General features: G+C 41.1%; 1 protein-coding gene and 1 long non-coding RNA gene across 2 annotated transcripts; one reads left to right on the top strand and one right to left on the bottom strand.

Moving 5' to 3' along the window:
- Positions 1-121: 121 nt before the first annotated feature.
- si:ch211-71n6.4 (para-nitrobenzyl esterase) lies at positions 122-19,762 on the bottom strand. Its single transcript, XM_046032347.1, has 10 exons — positions 19,692-19,762; positions 17,492-17,759; positions 15,141-15,561; positions 12,876-12,983; positions 11,604-11,800; positions 9,467-9,666; positions 9,324-9,382; positions 6,857-7,024; positions 5,391-5,618; positions 122-2,705 (listed from the first exon to the last, which is right to left on the bottom strand). Exons 2-10 carry the CDS (start codon positions 17,750-17,752, stop codon positions 2,563-2,565), a joined length of 1,785 nt encoding a protein of 594 aa, XP_045888303.1. The 5' UTR covers positions 17,753-17,759; positions 19,692-19,762; the 3' UTR covers positions 122-2,562.
- On the top strand, positions 3,917-10,098 carry LOC123958758. The gene is made up of 3 exons (XR_006822155.1): positions 3,917-3,970; positions 5,352-7,090; positions 9,314-10,098. It is a non-coding gene; the product is annotated as an uncharacterized LOC123958758 (long non-coding RNA).
- Positions 19,763-20,013: the final 251 nt, after the last annotated feature.

Raw genomic sequence — 20,013 nt, 5'->3', positions numbered from 1 at the left:
TTATGTGTAAAGCGTCCTTGGGTGCTGTGAAAGGGTCCGACTCCGAATCCAAAACCGAAAACTCCACTCATAACAAATGTTTTCCAATGTCTAAAACAAACATACATGAAATTCAACTCAATCATGTGGTGTCAATTTATTCAGTGTTTAAAGAGTGATGACATTTCGCTGCATCAGCACACAAGAAAAGTTTAATTAAGCATAATAAAAATAAAAGTTTACAAACCATAAAACAAAAGTAATACAGAGTGGATAACAAGAACCACGTGGCATAAGCTGGGACAGAGTTTGGTTCAAACTCTGTTAAATGATCTGATTCACAAAACAGCTTCATATAAACATCTGGAATAACAACAACAGGAAGAAAAAGTTAATAAACTCACAACCTGGTTGAATCAGCGACACTGTGTCTGTGACTGCAACAAAATATACACGTTAATCATGTTGTCAGGAAGGTGCAAAGACTTAGTGGCCAAGCGTTCAGAGTATGAATCAGTGCAAACAAACAGCAGTTCACAAAACATCCTGTGAGTCAGCGGCACATTCACAGGTTAACACAACACCGAGGTCACTACGTGTCCCACCATCCCTTCTGTTATTTCCCTGAATTTCAATTTCAATTTGAAGTCAACTTTACTTGGCAAGAAACTGAATCTCGGTGTTTTCACCGACCGGTGAGCCAAAATCCCTTTAAAAAGGGCCGAAGTAAGCGACTGTGGAGAAATCCAACACCAGAACAAAACACCATGATACAGAGAGAACCGCCACACAGCAAGTAAAGCAGCCAACGTTAGCCGAGTTGTGGGTTAATAAATGTCCACTGGCAAGTCATTTAACGCTCCCTGAAATCCCGGCTGGATTAGCTTAGTGCGGAGGGGTCCGCCACGTTGTTTGTTTCCCATCCACGGAGTCCAAACACCAGCGCGCACACAGAGCGGACAGGTGGCGGACCATGAGGAGATTTTTGCTGATTTTGACAGAGAGACGTGTACTGGATCAGAATCACTGACCCCACCTTTAACTACTTAAGGCTGACTGTTAACAGGAAGTTGCTGCGTCACATGTTCACGCACCGGGTCGGTTATTGACGGAGCAGCTTAAGTTCCTGAAGTGTGAAATTTACTTATGAATGTATTTAAAAGCAACTATTTATTGACTAACTGTCAACTGTTATTGATTAACTGACTTATAAATTCATATTTAATGATTTAATTTCATCCCTTACTGACCTAATATTTACATAAATGCAGCAGTTTTTAGTAAAGCAAAGCTATAAAGTTTCCACACGGAGGTTTTAGCCACATCTCATGGCCTTCATGGAGACGGTTCATTTATCTCGTGACCCAAGTAGGGAAATTCAGTCACATGATCACTGTCAGCATCTTCTTTTCAATGACTACAGAGCCGTCAGCCTGTAAAGTCTGGAAAAGTGGGCCTTATCACATGCTTCAACTCAGAGATAAAGAACAATCCCTCGAGCTCAATCTCCAAACATGGTGCATTCAACAAGACCCAGATACCTACTGCACTGGGACCCTGGACCTGCTGGAACCTCAAAAGGATTCTGATTAAAGGGACCCTGCTGATTGTTTAGTTTACTCGTGATAAAGAGTGTTTACTCGGCCTCCCCCCCTGCATATTTGTTAGAGAACTTGCACCATTCAACCGAAGCAGGTCCTGCATAAGTTTTACTTTATTGTGCCTACATGGTGCATATTTCTGAATAAAGCTTTGATGAACTAACTGATGCACAGTAAACCGGGGGCAGCTATACGGGCTGAACAATTAAGGTCTACTGCAATATTCAAATCACAGGAGGTGCAATATCTGTTTAAGAAATGTGCATCAAAAATCACATTTTAACTTAAATATTGTCGTGATGCAAGGACACATCTTTGATCACAACATAACCATTTTAAAAGGTTTTCCCACAGAAAATTATGCAGGTGAATCTTCCCACGACTCACTGAGCTGAAACAAGGCTGCAGAGGGTTGAGGTGGAGGTGACTCGCTGTGTTGGTCATATCCTACTGGCAATCAAATCAAAGACAGCTCACTCAGATCTTTCTTAATGTAACACAGGCTCAATTACCAAATCAGAACAACTTACACTCAACAACTCGACTGCACACGGTGGTCTACAGGTTTCCTCCAGGCTCCTTAACATACTCCCAGTTTAATGTGTGGTCACCTCCAGCCTGTTAAAGGGCCAGTTCACCCAAATTACCAAACAAAAAAAAAACACTTTTTAACTAACCTCCAGCTCAACAGAGAGTTCAGTAAGTTGTCGGTCTGGGACGGAGCACCGGACAAATAACGGAGCTTCCACGGGAGCTTCAGTGAAAATATTATGGTTTTTTGTTTTTTTTTGTCATTTTGGAGCTCTGGAAATATTTCAACACAGATATGCTGTTTATATTTCACAACACAACAAAGTCAAACTGACCTCAAACTGACAAAATGTTCTACTTACGATGTGTTTTCAAACTTTAAAAAAGGAGTGACGTTAAGAAAGTCTAGTGATGAATAACTGGGTGGTCAGAAGGACGCTGTCGTCTGTGGTCAGTTCATCCAGGCGTAGGCGTACAGGCCGTTCATCTTCCACAGCTGACAGCGAACAGCAGAGTAGTTCTTTACCACCAACAGCTTGTCTGACAGGAGAGCAGTCGCTGCTGGGTATTCTGGCCACTCGTCCTCCATCTTACCTGTTAGACAGAGTGTCATCAATCACTAGTTGCAAGAGTTTTCCAAAGATTAGCTTCAGTCAAATTCCTGATCCCACCTGGAGTTCTGATTTGTGTTAAATCAGAATCACACGCTGTCTGGTATGTACTTGATTTATAGTTTATTATTTTAATACCCATGTGTCCATGTGCATCCATGGGCTAGATCAGTGTGAAGGGTTTACAGAGATAATCTTAAAAAAGGTTCAGTGTGTGCATAACTATGTTTTCAGTGGTGTATAAAGACCTTAAATAATAAACCATTATGTTGTTATGACCTTAGAATGAGACATTTTCATCTACATAACCACAGACACCTTCCATGTTGTCTGTCAGTGGCCAACTCACACTACCATGTGATTTAAAAAATAAATAAGTAAATATAATTTCTACCTAAAGAAACCTCATTTCTTGACTGGCCACTCTCTGCTGTCTCAGATGCCACTAAATTTTACACTGAACCTTTAAGGTCGTTATGTTTGGTATTTATATACCCCCCTATAAAAAGTATAAATTCCCTCAAGCCTCAAACCTCAAGTGTTTGATTCTCTTCTTTTGTTTTTCTGTGCAAAACACAGCACGTCCCCGGAACCGCCACTCTGAAAACGTTTAATATCAAGTGTGTGGTCCTGCGTCTGGACTGAATCGTCTGGAGTGTGCGTTCAGATTAAAATATTAAAAATAGGTTAATTCTGTCGTTACGTCTGAGATTGATGATTTTAAAAATCAGTTAAGATAAAGCAGGAACCCCCGGGTCTGAAAAGTGAAGCGAAGTGTCTTAAACTTGTATTCTCTCTAACGGCCAGCAGGGGGCGACTCCACTGGTTGCAGAAAGAAATGTGATTGTAAAGAAGTCTATGAGAAAATGAGCAGTACGTAAAAGTACAGATACCACATGATAAATGTTACTCAAGTTAAAGTAAAAAACGTACCTGTTTTTAAAACATTTAAAGAGCTGGTATTCTGCTCATGTTCCTCATCTTATTTAGAGGTTGTACCAGAGCAGGTTTACATGGTTATATTTTTGTCATACTGCACATTGCTGCAGCTCCTCTTTCCAGCCTGTGTTGAAGGCTTCGTTTTAGCTATGGAGTGATACATCTTGTCTCTAAATGATCTTTGTTGGGAGCTGCACATGCTCAGTTCCTAGTTAAGGACTACTAGCCAATCAGAAGCAGAGAAGGGCGGGTCGGCGAGAAGCCGGTAAACGGCTCGGCAACACGGACTGGAGCGAGAGTTTCAGAGCGGTGAGTTATTAATCTGTATCCATAAAGTTTTAACTGAGCTCTGTCTCTACATCACAGGAACAACTTTCTGTCCACTGACTGCCTGGAGGGTAGCTAGTGTTTGGAAGGGAGAGGAGAGCTGTGTGCTGCAGCTCGCTGTTTCTGAGGGCGTGTCGGAGGAGCCGCGTGGCGAGCGTTATATGAGGCGCGTTTAGCTTTCATCCCCATCACAGTCTGGTAAGCAACCAAGACACAGACATTTACTTATTTGGCAGACGCTTTTATGCAAAGCTGCACTGCTCAGCTGGTTAGCAGGACGGACAGACGGAGAGATTCACTGCAGCTGCACATTAGGCTAAGCGTGATCTACATCAGACTTGCAGAGAACAAGTCTACCTGACTGCTGTTCCCGCACTTCACTCTCATTGAGTTTTTTTTCCTCTTGTGCCTAGAAGGATAGTCCCTCTTCATCCTCTCAAAGTTGTAAACATTAGCATTCACCTTTGACAGGAAAGTGAGGTGGGGCCGTTCAGCTCAGCACAACATTGATTCGCGCCGAGTCTGTTTTATCAGTTTACATTTGTTTTTCAGCGCTGCTCCACTCAGGCAGCTAATAACAACAGTGTAACGAGGTCTCGTGCAGAATGTAACGGAGGAAAAAGTCAATATTTGTGTAGCGAAGTCAAAGTAAAGTCGCAACAAATAAAAATACCGGAAAAAAATACAATAACTTTCCACCACTGAAAATGTTTCTACTTGTCAGCTGATTTATTCCCTCAGTAAACGCTTTCCTGATGAGTTTCTGGTCTCAGTCGCTAGTTTCAAGTCTTCTTCAACACAGCATCATGTTCATTTAGTAAATTATGGTCCCATTTAGAGGAACAGAGACCAGGAAGCAGGGGAGGCTTCAGGGCGGGTAAGTACGTTTTCTTTTAAGCCTAACTAAAATCAGCATCCTGGTAAATATCAGTTAATGTGAATTACCGAAGCACCTTGTTAACCAAGCTAGCTAGCTCAACCCGGTCGTCCAAATATGGTCGCATCCAGTGCCAGGTTGCCAAAAAAAACAAGATGGCGACGGCCAAAATGCTAAACTCGAGGGTTCAAAACGGTAGTTCACAAACAACGGGTGACATCACAGTGACTACGCCCACTTCTTTTATACAGTCTATGGTTAAGATTTGAAAATCTTCTAGTGTGCACCAGGCATTGCTGACATCTACTGACCTTCCTCGGTAGATTTATTTTAAATCATACTAATGAATAATAATAATAATAATAATTAAATCTAAAATATATAATTCAAAGGAAATCTAATTTAGCTTTTGAATCCAGAACACAGTGGAAAACGTAACACATCAAATCTAGTGAGTATCAAACACTAACTTATAACCTTTTACAGCTACAGGAGGAAAAGAAACCAGGCAGGAAGCATCTGCACCTGTTTTGGCAAAGTTGGTGAGGTGGCGTGTGATGAGATCCTGGAAGCTCTTGTCTTTGTCAGAGAGCGGCTTGCCCAGGAAGAACTCCAGTCCTCCGAAGAAAGCCACGGCGTCCAGACTGTGAAAGGCGAAGCGGCTTGGGAACGGCAGCAGATCGCCGGTCGTGTTGACCGGTCCCGATGGCGTGTGCGTCCCCACATATCGATACACAGGACTGTTGAGGGCCGCTGCAGACAGGGGAGGTTTCAACGAATCAGTAACTCTGGAATCTTTCTTAATTTGACCATAATTATGAAATAAACTAGTGTGTGTGTTCAGGGTGATGAAGGAACATGTGACCCAGTGCAGCTGCGAGGCTCACTGATGGGTTTTAATAGTTTCTGGATAAACAAAGGAGCTCTAAGGCTCAGAGGAAGAAGCGACACAAGGTCTTGTTAGTAGATACAGTCACTGCTGGTTCGAGTCATTTATGAGCTGTTCTAAGAAAAACATAGATCACTTGTGTTTTTATGCTGCTTTGTTGAATTTGGCTTTCATTGAATATTTGAGCTAAAACGTCCTGCAGTTTGAGAAGCTGCTGAAAATGCTAAATGGCATGAGCCATCAAAAAAACAACCTTATTCAATCTTCAATCCAGACTGCATAACATAAAAACAAAACAATCATCCAGAAAAATAAATACTTCTCTCAGGATGTCTAAATGTCAGTTTAGTCCGAGCTTCACTGCAGAGTGAGCTTAACAAACCCCACGGACACAAAACCTACATTAAGCCCAATTCTGCTGCAGTGCAAACTCATTCAGGAGCTGCATACGTTACACAGCGGGACGTCGGCCTAAATTTGTTATTCAGAATAAAAACAACTTGTAATGCATGCTCTAATATACTAATGTGCTGCATGAAGGGAGACCATTTTACTTCAGCTGTGAGCACAGAAAGCACGGCCGGCTTTACTGAGACCAATAAATTGTTCCCTGTGGACACGAAGACATTCAAAACACGGCTGTATTCAAAACACATACAGTATTTTAACATACGAGACGAAGCTCTACGGACAGAGGGTGCCGTATGCTGTACAGACTATAAAGCCCCAGAAGGCAAACTTATATTTGGTTATACTGGGCTGTAGAAATAAAACACAGACTTGGCATACTGACTCATATTTTGTTATGTTTAAAGTTGCTGTTCTTACTCTTGTAAAAGAGAGTGAATAAATTGAGGCATATTTTGGCTCATTTATCAGGGCTCTGATCCACAGGACCCAGAGCCCTTCTGGTTTTTAATGCAGCCCTTTAATCATCAGCAATCACTGATCCGTTTTAATCCTAGGAAACAAGCTAGGTTTCAATTCACTTCCTGGCAGGACAGAGAATCAGCAGGGCTGCAGGAGAAGCAGTTGCAGAATCTTAAACAGAGCAGATTTAAAGCACTTTAATATGGAAAGAAAAAAGCTTTTTTGAGTTTACCTGCCGCCCTCGAGGCCAGTTCGTTGCTGGGACAGGTGACCCGGATGTCGGACACCATGGTGGTGTAGGCCCTCTCTGGACAGCGGTCTGCGGTGGGGCAGGGGGCGGAGGTCGGATACAGGTTCAACGCCTCTTTGGGGAGATCCTCTCTGAAGGTCCGAAGTTTTTCTGTGTGGAGCGGAGAGGTGACGGGACGAGACACTGAAGATATTTACAGAGGCTACACGCAGCAGGGTCAGTAACCACAGGCAGGTCCTGAAGTTAGAACATCTTAGTTATGTCTTTAAAAAAAAAAAAAAAGGTGCTATGCACAACATTAACTGCAACTAGTCGTCACACTAGAGCAGCACATTCTCAGACCAAAACAAAAGGCTGCTACGGCCCACCAGACTCCATTGACAAAAACAGTAAATTTACCTCGATTAGAAACTGGACAGAAGCAAAATAAAACTCACCAAAACTGTCTTGGTTAGACTTTCCACTGTTCCAACAATCACCAACTCTGTGCGTTAAGAGTTTCTTTTAACCAAACCAGTGTCAGAGGTGAAAATCTTCGGGCTGCATGCCTCAGCCGGCAGCTGCAACGGCTGGAGCATAACCCTTGGACAAATGTACCCGTCGAAGTGCGTCCAGTAAAAGTGCTTCCATTTTGCCACCGACAGGCTCAAATTGTTATTTTGGTAACATTATGGAAAAGGATCCCTACAGAGAGAGATCGTTTTGTTCTACAGCAAGGTGACTTTTGTTTAACCCCAAACAGCCGTTACATTGCTCTCGCTCGCCACCAGACTCCATTGACAAAAATAGTTTTTTTTAGCTCACAGATCAAGACACTTCACTTTGTTGGCCTTTCCACTGTTCCAACAATCACCAACTCTGCTTTGGTTGAAATAAATTCTTAATCCACCAGGCTAGATGAGAAAGGAAACAGCCAAACAACAGAACAGTCTCCACGTTTGAACGAGGACGCCTTTTTTATGACCTCATCTAGAAATATTCACTGCGAACAACACAAAGCCTTCCAGGAGTCTCTGCTGAGTAAAGATTATAATTGAACGACTCTTTAGACCTTTTCATTACTTCTAAGAGCAAAAACTGTCCCCATGGCTAAAGGCAATCTAACACACTTGGCCACAGCAAAACATTAAATATTCAACACCTTCCTGTGCACATTAGCTAGCATAACATGCTAACACTAACACCTAAACCAGCAATAGACAAAGCTGGCTTTCTCCTCTGCTGCAGAGTGTGTGAGAAAGTCCAGTGATTTACAGTCGACTGTCCTGAAGGTCAAACTAAACATACACTATTATGTAATCTTGCACTGTGTACTATGTAATCTAGTGTAAAGCTAGTCCAGAGAGAGCAGACAAATTTAACCACATTAAAAGTTGAATGCGAGGACCTAAACATTTGATATGCTACGGTCTAAATGTTTTTTTTGTTGTTTTATGTTTAAAGGACTGGGGTGACAGACATGACTGCGGGGCAGTTGGGGGTCAACATAATAACCGAAACCAAACATCCCAGTGAAACAGAGAGCGTCTTTATCTTCTGTCATGTCACATACTCCCCGAGTGAAACTCTGCGTCGTTCTGATCAAAACCTTTCTTTATGGAGCTTCTTCTGCCTGGAGCATCAATCCCACCAACAGACACCGATCAGGTTCACGCCGGACGATGTGGCCAAAAATGCTTTCGATAATTATCACGATAAGTATCAAATCGTTATTTCTTTCGAGTTTAAAGGCTGATTTTTGCCCCTTAGTGAAAGCTGAAGAAAGCTGATGGGTAACTGGGGTTTAAACTTTTCTTTATGTTCAACACAAACAGTGGATCACTTCACAAATCTGAGGTAGAACATTGAAAACAATTATGATAAAACTTTGTCAACAAATATGCACAAGTAAAATTAAGTAAAAAAAAATTTCAGTCCTTTTTCCTCAACAAATAAACATCTTAATAAAAAATTAAGTCCGAATACTGAATATTTAGTGAACATTTGTTATATTGTTACTGAAAAAAAATTATATCGCGATAATTATTTTTATTGTTTTATTGTCCAGCCCTACCTGCACGTCAACCTTTTTTGGCTTCCTGTGCCTCTAAGCGGTTGTCACAGCAATAAACGCTGTGTCCAGACCAGAGTTCAGCCACAACACCACGTAGCAAAATGTTTACTTAAAAACGGACAACCTGCTGTGTGTATGAAGGCGCACTGCACTTCACTGCCCTTCTGACATGCCTGTGTTTATAGAAAAGTCGCTGCTGATTTGACAAACCCACCAAACGAGAGAAAACATACTTCAAAGTTTGTTTTCTAATTGGTATAACCTCCATTTACATACTGATCCTTTTCTGTCCCCCACAACAGCCATCATTCAGCAGGAAACATTATTCATTCATCAGTCGTGCTTTATCTTAAGAGTCATCAATAGTGTCATTCATGTTCCCACAGCAGCTGTTACCTGTTACAAACCACTGGTAGTCGCTCCACGTCCACATGGAGATGTTTTCAGCCGGGGGGCTGCAGAGGAAACACAGAGGGCTGAGTACAGTTTGATCACAGTAACACTCGACAGCGATGAACCCGAACCAGATGAGCGCTCACCTGTAGTCCGCCTCCTGCTCTGTCGTCCCGATGAGGAAAGGAACGTCGCTGTGGTCGCCTTTCTTCTCCCACACCTCAAAAGGTGGAGCTTCGAGGACGTATCCGTCCACCACTGCCACCGGGCCGATGAAGCGCCCTTTAACGGGGAGATCTGTTAGATCGTCCGCTGCCCAGGAGGGGTACTCCTGCCACGGGATGTTCTGGGAAGGAAAAAGGAGTTTGTGCAGTTTGACTTTTGGATTAAAAGGTTCAGAGAGAAGAAAATAGAGCTGGAATAAACTGACGTTTATGCCTGTGAAATTCAGACTTATACTATTAGCCTAGTGTTTTGCATTTTACATTCAAGTTCTACAAGTTCTTGTTTCAAGTCGTTTTATTTTTTGCTTTTATGGTTTTGTCGTAATCTGAATAATTCTACACTTGTGATGTTTATAAAAACAATAGTTACTAGAACAGTAGTAACTATGATTATGATATAATGAATATTAAAATATTACTGCCACTAATAAATACTACAATACAATATAAGATTTATGTATTTTGCCATATGGCTGTACTGTCTGGGTATAAATGTATGTGTACATATTTTCTATTCTGCAACACTTCTCTGGCGCAATAAAAGAAATTTAAAAATTCAAGTAGTGGTGGATGGATGCCTGATTATTAAAACATTTTGCTGAGCAGGCTGACTGTGCAGATACGGGGAGAAGAAAACATGAGCGAGCACACAAGTTTTAGAACAACTGTAGTGTTTAATCATACAGTAAAACGAAGAACCATCTTTGTCTAACTTTACCTCTTTGTGTCGTCTCTTCTTGTTACAGAACCACTTTAGGAGCTTGCAATTTCTTTTTTATGTGCTTTGGGGTCAGTAAAAGGTTTCATTTATAAATAATACAGTCAGGTAAATGATTAAAATGGATTGTTAAAAGAAATATAAAGCTTTATTCTTTTACTTTTACTTCTTATCAGTTATTTACCTTTCTTCAGCTTATTAAATTTAAAATAAAAAGGTTTTCCTATTTCCCTTTCAGTTAGTAGCCACTTTCTTTTATAAAACTTCTAAAGTTCATCAGGATGAAGATCAGTTTTCTGTGAATAATTCTGAAGATGTAAATATTTAAAAAAAAAAAAAAAAAACACACCTCACAAATATATACTGTAGTTTCATTTTAAAAACTGCTCAGTAATTTCCTCAAACAGCTGGAAAACAATGGCTTTTAGCAAGTGTTACTCAAACAGGAGGAAGTAGCTTCTTTGTTAGGGACTATTTTCAGCAGCGGATTAAAGCACATTTGGCACTCTGCTGTGTGGGATTGAGCCAAAATATACTACAGTTCAATCTGGGATACATCACTGCGTTTGAACTGAGAATTAACCATCAAAAAAACCTTCAACCTTATTAAATCAATATTTCACTCAGGTTTCTTTTATGGGACAAATTAAGAAAAAAAGTCCAGTATCTCATAAGAAATCTTGCAAAAAACCATTTGAATAAAAAGTCTGGGAATCCACCTGAGTGGCAGCTAGAAAAATTTAAGGTGACATTTTAAAACCTAATAACAGTGATGACAGTACGATGACTGCTGCACTTATAAAAGTTCAAGTCATCATCTTTATTCCTGACTGGGCTCGTATGTTTTTGCATTTCATAAAATACATTATTCATAATTCACTCTAAAGTTACGGCGAGATGTTGAACAGAAGCTCTTTTTAAAAATGACTCTAATTTTGCTTCTCTGCAGAGGATCTTTGATTTTATAAATCTTAATAGCGGTTTCTGAGAGAAGATGTGGAATACCTTTGATAAGTTATGGCTGCAAAGTTTAAAAATTAATTTTTCCCCCCATTAACTTTAGTGTCTAATTTCTTCATTAACTCTCACAGTAAAATTAAGAAGCACTCAGGTGCTCTAATACCTGCATGTGACACTGTAATCCCTCAACAGTAGAGAGCAATTTTAAAAGTGTATCAAAGTGTCTCATTAAATCATAAAGATGAGCTACAATTCAGGTATTTTATGACATTCCCAAATATTAAAGGGAAAATTAAAGAGATTAACTAGTGTTTTGAGAGTGTTTTAATTACTGCCAGAAGGAGCCCTTTGCACCGACTTTACACAAAAACTGAGTCCAACCTGCAGGATCTGACTGACGGAGAGACGTCGGAGGCAGCTCCGGTCTCTGCAGCCCGTCTTCTTCAGGAACACCAGGTTGTCGGTCTCGGCCTGTTCAAGCGTCGCATTGTAGACGTAGGAGCCGCTCATGTCCACCGCCGCACGGAAGAGACCCTTCGCCAGCGGAGACATCATCAGCGTCCACACTGATGTCCCACCTTCCACAGGCCACAGAAAGAAAACAAGTTAAACACGTCAGCCATGAACGAGAATCTGTGTCACCCACAGGTCCGGTTCGAACTCTTTAGTTTGTCACGTTGATGCATAAACAACCCTTGCATTGTTTAGTCCGGTTAAAATCGGACCCCGGTTCGTTTCCTCGCCTCGGTACGATTCGTTCGGGCAGATCTGAACTTGTCAAAGGGTTGCACCCCCTGCACCGAGACCCTTTAGAGGAAGGGAACAAAATTATAAAGGCAACACTTTTGTTTTTGCCCCCATTCACCCTGAGCTGAACTCAAAGATCTAAGACTTTCTCTATGTACACAAAAGGCCTATTTCTCTCAAACATTGTTCACAAATCTGTCAAAAACTGTGTTAGTGAGCACTTCTCCTTTGCCGAGATAATCCATCCACCTCACAGGTTTGGCATATCAAGATGCTGATCAGACAGCATGGGGATTGCATATATAATACATCTAATATATTACAAATAAAGCCTCTGAGGGTGTATTAACAGGCTGTTCCAATGTGTTTACTGTAGAAATGTGTTCAAGGCTTAATTTCCTTCCACTGCTGCAGGAAATGTCTTACATTTTTTAACTTTGGCAGTTAGCTGCTTACTTTGTAGCACTTAAGGTTTTTAACTGGACCTTAACTACTTGTATTTACATACAAACTAGAAAAATGTGGACGTTCTAAACCTTTTGTATATAGTATGTATAAATAAACAAAAAGGACTTGACTTGAAAATGAATCGTGGTCCCACCTGGACTAAAAACCACGTACGTTGCCTTCCCTAATTTTTGTTTTTCTGCATGTCCCAGCGGTGGAGCTGCAGCAGCTGAGGAACCAGGTGTTAACTTGACTGCTTATAATCACAACGGCAGGTGAATGAAACAGGCTCCCAGTTCTCTGGTGGTAGAGCTTTGTTCACAGCCAAATCATTGTAACAGCACAGAATGTGTCAATCCTAGAGCTGTTGGAAAATATCAAAACCTTCATGGCAGGACTGTATTTTTCACCGCAGGGCCCAATGAAACATTTCATGCACCTTTTTTACTGGCTTTGTACCTGAGCTGTGTCCAAATATGGTGACTTTCCCAGGATCTCCTCCAAACACGTGGATGTTCCTCTGGACCCACTTCAGAGCGGCGATCTGGTCCATGAAGCCATAGTTCCCTATGGAAACGGGGGGAGATCGATTAGCAGCGAGAACCTGCTTTGATGTGGCACTGTTTCCGGCGTCCCATTTCCCAGCCCGCTGCAGCAGTTCTGGCAGCTTTTACTAAATTTAACTCTTTTTAAGCTGAGGGAGCCAAGAAATGGGCCACAGAATTAGGAGAATTCAAAATTAGAAATGCGGACGCGGGAGAGGCGGCTCCTGGAAGATGGAGAGGACTTGTGCGCCCTGCCCATCATGTCACGCGAGGCGCTCTCTCATTTAACGGGTCACTTCACATCAAGGTCACAGCAGGCGTATCGGATTTACGTAACAGAACTTATCCAGACCCACAGTGTGCAAAAATGCAAACATTACCATGGAAGAGACTGAGCTCCATTCATCCAACTCGCATTAACATTCATTAAGTATTCTCTTCAATGGGACCAGCACAGTGTCAACACCATAAATATTTCAAGAGTCTGCTGAAGTGGTAAATAGCTCGTAAGAAAGTGGCCACTATCCCCATTATAACTTCTTTAACACAACACAAGCACTGTGACAGAAGAATATAAGCTATTAAAAGCTTTCTGAAGTTCAACAACTACTAGAGCTACTTCCTAATAAGTGTTTTCAACAGAGCATGTAAAGACTTGTTTATGCAAACTCTGGTGCATTTTAATGTCGCTGCCGTTTGACCTCTGGTGACACCAAACAATAACAAAGAGAGACCTGAAAATGAGTCTCAAGCTGAGACCCAGTTTACAGTAAGCACCGGCTGTCACAGTATACTGTTTATGCAAACAGATTCTGCAATATGTTTGGCGAACTGCCAATTACACTTCAACGAGTTTTTTAATCTATGCTGACATTTTGGAGTATATTTATTGTTGTCACTATCCCAGAAGCACAGTTTGTACTCATAATGATAAGTACGTGGTCCGAATATGGGGCAGAGTTTTGGTTTCCTGACAAAAGGTGTCTGGTGTCCCTCCTCTCAGAACCACCATCAGGTTACAGTTTTCACTTAAATAGTTCACACGTCTCCTTAAATGAATTGATACCAGTGCAGATACTCACAATCCCCTCTGGATGAACTGTAATAACTTTGTGATCCTTTAGAGGTCGGGTATGTGATTCTGGAGAAATCCAATCCCGTTACAAACACCATGACACAGAGCGAAGGACAACACAGCTGGTAATGGTGCTGCTAAGCAAACTGTGGCTACAGTTGCTAACATGAAGCTAACATGAAGCTAACATGAAGCTAACATGAAGCTAACATGAAGCTAACATGCAGAGAGGACGAGACGTTCCCAGAGCAGCACAGCAGCTCCAGACAGCGACACTCACAGCTCTCCTGCTTCTCCAGCTAACAACAACAGCAGGTCTCGGTGAACCAGAAAGTCAGCTGGATGTCGGTGGGCCCGTCATTTCATGTCGCCACACATCATGGCTGAAAAGGCTGGAACAGGTCCGCCACTTTGTTTGATTCCCATATTTTCAGCACACACAGAACAGACCGCTAGCGCACCGTGAGGAGATATACACTGAATCTGACCAAAAGACGTGTATTGGATCAGAATCGCTGACCCCACCTCAAACCAATCATTTATGACCAAACACTCCAATCTAACGACATTCCCATCAGACTCCGCTGTGCTTTACTGCTAACTAGCAAATGTTAGCACGCATCACACTCTAAACTAAACTCGTGAATGTGGTAAATATTACACCTCCTGTTACATTAGCATTGTCATTGTCAGCCTCGCACATAGCAGCTAGTATGGCCTCTGAAAAAAAGACTTCCACAAATTACCACCAGGGGTGCAACATTTTTTTAGCTGGGACTACAGAACTGAATGGACACAGCTGCGGACGTCATTCGCATAAAGTGCAGCTAAATAAGATGTGATGTTGGCTGTTAGGCAGGTAGGTGTCCTTTAGCAGATAAGTAATTTGACTATATAAGGTCTAACAATCTTTATTGAAAATCCCCCCGTGTCTTCATAAAGTATGGTTTAATTAAGAAAGTATTTCGGCGGTTTGGTTGACGCTTGCTCATACGACTCCCCCAGAACTGTTCAGATCATGTGGCTCCAGTGAAACTGACAATGATCCTGCAGACGTGAAAGCCACCTTCACACCTTTCTCCCCACAGCGTGCCGCAGACTGACCTGAGGTGTTTTTTGGAGAACCTTCTCTCAGTATCTCCAGCGCCAGGAAGCCGAAGGCGTTGAGTCTGTAGTTGAAGCTGACGTAAACCGTTCCCGTGTCGGCGGCGAGCTTCTCTGTGGGCGAGTATCCCTGCTCTCCTCCACTGAGCTTGTGCAGGAATCCTCCGTGGATCCAGACCACAACGGGCAGCTTGGCGTCGGCCTGCAGCGTGGGCGTCCACACGTTGATGAAGAGGCAGTCCTCCCGGCCCATCACCTTCCCCGTGCTCGACATCGGCCGCATCTGAGCGCACATGCTGCGGAAACGGCCCGCGTCGGTGATCTCGCTCCTGCACACCGGCTCAGCTGGCGGGGCCCAACGCAGGTCACCGACGGGTGGTGCGGCGTAGGGCATGCCCTTAAAGGAGTAAGCTCCGTGTTTCTGCAAAAGAAGGATTCAAAAATGAAATAAACCAGTAAAGGAGAAACATAAAGCTTACTGCTTTCTGTATTTACCAACTTCACACAGGAAGACCTGGATGTTTTAGCAGGAGCAGATGATGTTGGTCCCAAACTTTCTGTCAGGCCCCCATTTGTGACTCGTCATTCAGTATTTTCTTGTCTTTGTGCTCGTGGTGTGATGACAGCCTCTAACAGCCCTTTCTCCGGTCAGCTGCCTTCACTCCGCACCCCTGCCGTTGGCTTAAACTTGAATTTTCACCCAGATCTGATGTTTCCAAGCATCACAAGGTTGCAGTTTTTCCTGCTGATGGTGGACTCACAGTTTACAGTAAACAGCAGAGGTGGGGTGGAAGGAGTACTTAGATCTTGTACTTAATGTAGGTAAAAGCCTCAGTGTAGAAATACTATATATAGTGCTGCATTCAAAATTTTTATTAGGTAAAAGTACCTAATCAATTCTTAAAAGTACCAAAAATGTACATCAATATACAGAATGGCCCCTTATAGTATACTGGATTATAAACCTTGATGTATTCATGTGTTCATCACTTTAATGTTGAAGCTTGTAAAGGTGAAGCTCATTTTAAATACTTTATATACTGCTGGGTAGCTTCATCTATAATAATCCATCAGAATGTATTTGTTAATTATAGTTTGTATTATTGATCTGAATCTGCAAAGTACCAAATACATGCAGTGGAGTAGAAGCAGAAAGTAGCAGAAAATGGAAAGTACCTCAAAATTGTACTTAGTACTTGGTTTGCTCCGTGGTGTCTCTTCTCTGTTATTATTATTATTGTTATTATCATTACAGACTGGAATGATGGTAAAACTATGAAAATAACATCTAAGACATAAAAACTGAAGTTTTCTTTTCACAAACAGCTTAGTTAAGTTATAAGAACAACTAAATGTCAAAGTGAGGCATGAATCTGCCTTCAGCTCCTAATTACAGTGTTTCCCTCCTGTTGCAGCACAGAGCAGCTCAGCGCCTCTGAAGTACAATATTCACAAAAAATTATTTTCATGCTGAGGCCCACTTTGTTATAATTTCTGCTTAATAAGCACTTGAAGTTACAACATCAAGAAAGTGAAACGAGGGTTCTGGGGGTTCAAACGAGGAAGTAAATCTGAGTTCAGAGCATTACCACATTTGAGTATTAAAAAACTGGAATTTTCTGAGAATAAAATGAATTTCTGGTAAAAGACGGATGTCGTGTGGACTGCTGATAAGAGACAGAAGAGATCTGAGATTTCGATCATGAAGCTGAAAGCAAACAGTATTAGCTACTTTGTTGGTTTTGATTGGTCAAGATTTGACCTTGTTTTAGGTAAAAAAAAAACTATTTTCATGGTTGTTATTTATTTTCTCGTAAGGACATTTGGATATTTCTCTTAGGGTTGGGGTGATTCATTGATTAATTTAGACAGAGACCCAACAACGTGGTGCCGTTTTAGTTTTTTTGGTTAATTTAACGGCCACGAAAGAGTGAGAAACGGCCTCAACTAACATTATTACAGTGGCAGTTTTTCCTTTGTCCCACATTGATTATCTTACTGCATGTAAAGTGATGAAAGAAATTGGTTTTCTGCAGCTTCACAAAATGCAGAAAATACATCTCTCATTTGCATTAGACAGGTAGCTATAATGAGTGTTAAGTGTCTCTTTTTCAGGATGATTAAATAAAACATTGAATTATTAATGAGACAAGTTTATGATGTTAATTTTGTATAAATTATTTGTTATACTGATCGAGAAATAAAACAACAATCTTAAGAATAACCCTCAATAAATTGTTGTTATATTGATCGATTGAAAAATAATCGTTAGGAAAGCCCTGATTTTATTTTGTACATGTACAGGTGGACAGTATGTCCATGTCTTGACCTCGCTGAGAGTCTGAACTCACGTGTCTTCCTCTGAACTCTCCGCAGTCTGTCGACACCTGGGCGAGGCCGGGCGGCAGCGTCTGGGCGATGTAGGCCAGGTAGGCGGCGAGAGAGAGCAGCGAGAACACGCCGAGGCAGATGAGGAAGATGCAGCGTCTGGAGAGCACCAGCAGGGGGTTCACGTAGTGTCTGTGACGGACGTACTGCACCTCCTCCTCCTCCTCCTGCACCAGGTAGCGGTACTCGGTCCTCGCCGGGACCTCGTAGGCGTCCTCATTCATCTTCACTCTGGCTCAGAACACAGAGAGCAGAGAGCGCTGAAGCATTTGGACCAGTTCAACTGAGATCAAATATCTACATCTCAACACAAGAAATTCATAAATGGACACAAGCTTAGTTTAATGAAGACTTATCATAAAATGTTTTGGCTTGTTTTGTTGTGTTTTTCACACCTGGAACGTGAAACATGCTGCTGGAGAAAAGCAGTGAGTCGAAAAGTAAAGACACAAGTACTTTTACTCAAGTGCTGGTAGGCTACGATTTTAAGGAGCCTATACTAGGGCTGAACAATCGATGGAAATTTTATCTAACTCTCAACATTGTCTACTGCAACTTCGCAGGAGGAGCACTATTTGTCAAAAAGTAAAAATACCATTTTAAATTGAATATTGTGGCAGAAATATCCTGGCCTACACATCTACAAAAGAAAAACTTTTTTATTATTTTATTATGTTTCTCAATGAAATTAAGTTCAATTTCAGTCAAAATGATCACAATTAGATTTAATTTACAGAAATGAAATAAACATCCTATTAAATCCACCAAAACTACATAAAAGAGCATTATATAAATTATAGAATGAGACATCAATTGATAGGTTATATCTTCTTTAATATGCATCTTTATGTATTCACCTTTGTATTAATTACCTTATTTATTTATTTTCCTTATTTTTAATGTATTTATTTATGCGCCTGTTTTAATCATTTTAAGTTTTTATTTAATCAATTTTATTTATTTATGTCTCTCTTTTTAACATATGAATATTTTTTTATTTCTGTATTCATTTTTCGACTGTGGCAGACTCGGTTCTTCAGACTTCTCTACACTGAGCACACACACATCATAAAGTACAAAGTGCTTCAGAGAGAGAAGATGAAATAAAAACTTAAATAAGCAGGATAAAAGAATATGAATGTATCTGCCTGTTTGTGACAGCTAAAGCTAGTTTGCTCCAGAGCTGCAACCATTAATGGATTATTTCTCAATTATTAAATCACTGGGCGACTATTTTGATTATGGATTAATCTTTTAAGTAGTATTTCAGAAAAAATGTCTAAATTCTTTGATTTCAGCTTCTTAAAAGTGAATCTCTTCTGGGTTCTTTTCCTCCTCTATGACAGTAAACTGTAAATATTTGGGTTGTGGACAAACAGGACATTTGAGGACGTCTTCTTGGGTTTCAGGAAACACTGGTCGACATTTTGCACCATTGTCTGACTTTTATAGACCAAACAAATGACAATGAAAATACTCGTTAGTTGCAGGCCTCATTTGCAGATTCAGATTTTTTGCAAAGAAACTCAGAAGATTATTCAGGGCAGATTCTCTCTGCAGAACTCTTATTTGTGATGAAGTGTTTTTCCACGGTGGTAATACTGCACTCACTGAGTACATGTGTTTCCTTCCACAGTTTTTGCACTGTGTGTACTTTCTGATGTATTTGCCTTAAATCCGTCTTAACAGCAATGTTGTATTTTGTTGAATTGTTTATAGTTTGGGTGAAGGCCTCAAACACGCGTGCGCACACTGAAAAATAAACAAACAAAGGGGGGGGGGGGGGCATGTGGTGAACAAAACGCGACATAATGGGAAGAAAACTCAATCATATAGTTAGTGGATCAGTATTCAGCAGATATATTTAATATTCCTTTATTTCACACAGCAGGTGAATCTCATGTTAAACGCTCAGCAGCGTTACTGTCGTTTTATCTGACAACTATCGAGTCAAACCGGACTTTGTTCATAAAACGCCCCTTTTTAGGGCTCAAATCAACGTCACTACCTTCGTGTTTTCATGTTTTTCTGCCCTAAATCTCAGCTTTTCCTGCCGTTTCCTCTTCACCACAAACTTCCTGTGTCTTTATGCAGGCGGCTCGACGCTGTTAACACTTCACACAACTGCAAAACAAATGAAAAGAACAGAGTCTGTTAACTCACCATGTCCTGTACACACGCAGCACTTCGAAGAGAAAAGTCCAAAAACAAAAGTTGACGCATTTGCTTCTCCCTGGGGCAGAGTGCGCATGCGCATGCTTTTTATTTTTTACAATTAAAGGGACAGTGTGCTAAAAACGTAAGAGTGGTGGAGGAAGAATTCCTTTAATTAAACTACTTTATGTAGTTTTTAATCTTAAAATAACAGCTTTAAAGTCCCCATGAAATCATAATCAGTGTTTATTTGTTTTTATTGCATATGCCTTGCACTGTATGTCGCCAATACACCAGCCTCTGGCTCAACAATGATAAAAAACGCAGTTTT

Source organism: Micropterus dolomieu, linkage group LG20 (assembly GCF_021292245.1).
Source record: "Micropterus dolomieu isolate WLL.071019.BEF.003 ecotype Adirondacks linkage group LG20, ASM2129224v1, whole genome shotgun sequence".
NCBI classification, from domain to species: domain Eukaryota; kingdom Metazoa; phylum Chordata; class Actinopteri; order Centrarchiformes; family Centrarchidae; genus Micropterus; species Micropterus dolomieu.
This window is presented reverse-complemented; position numbering and strand designations above follow the sequence as displayed.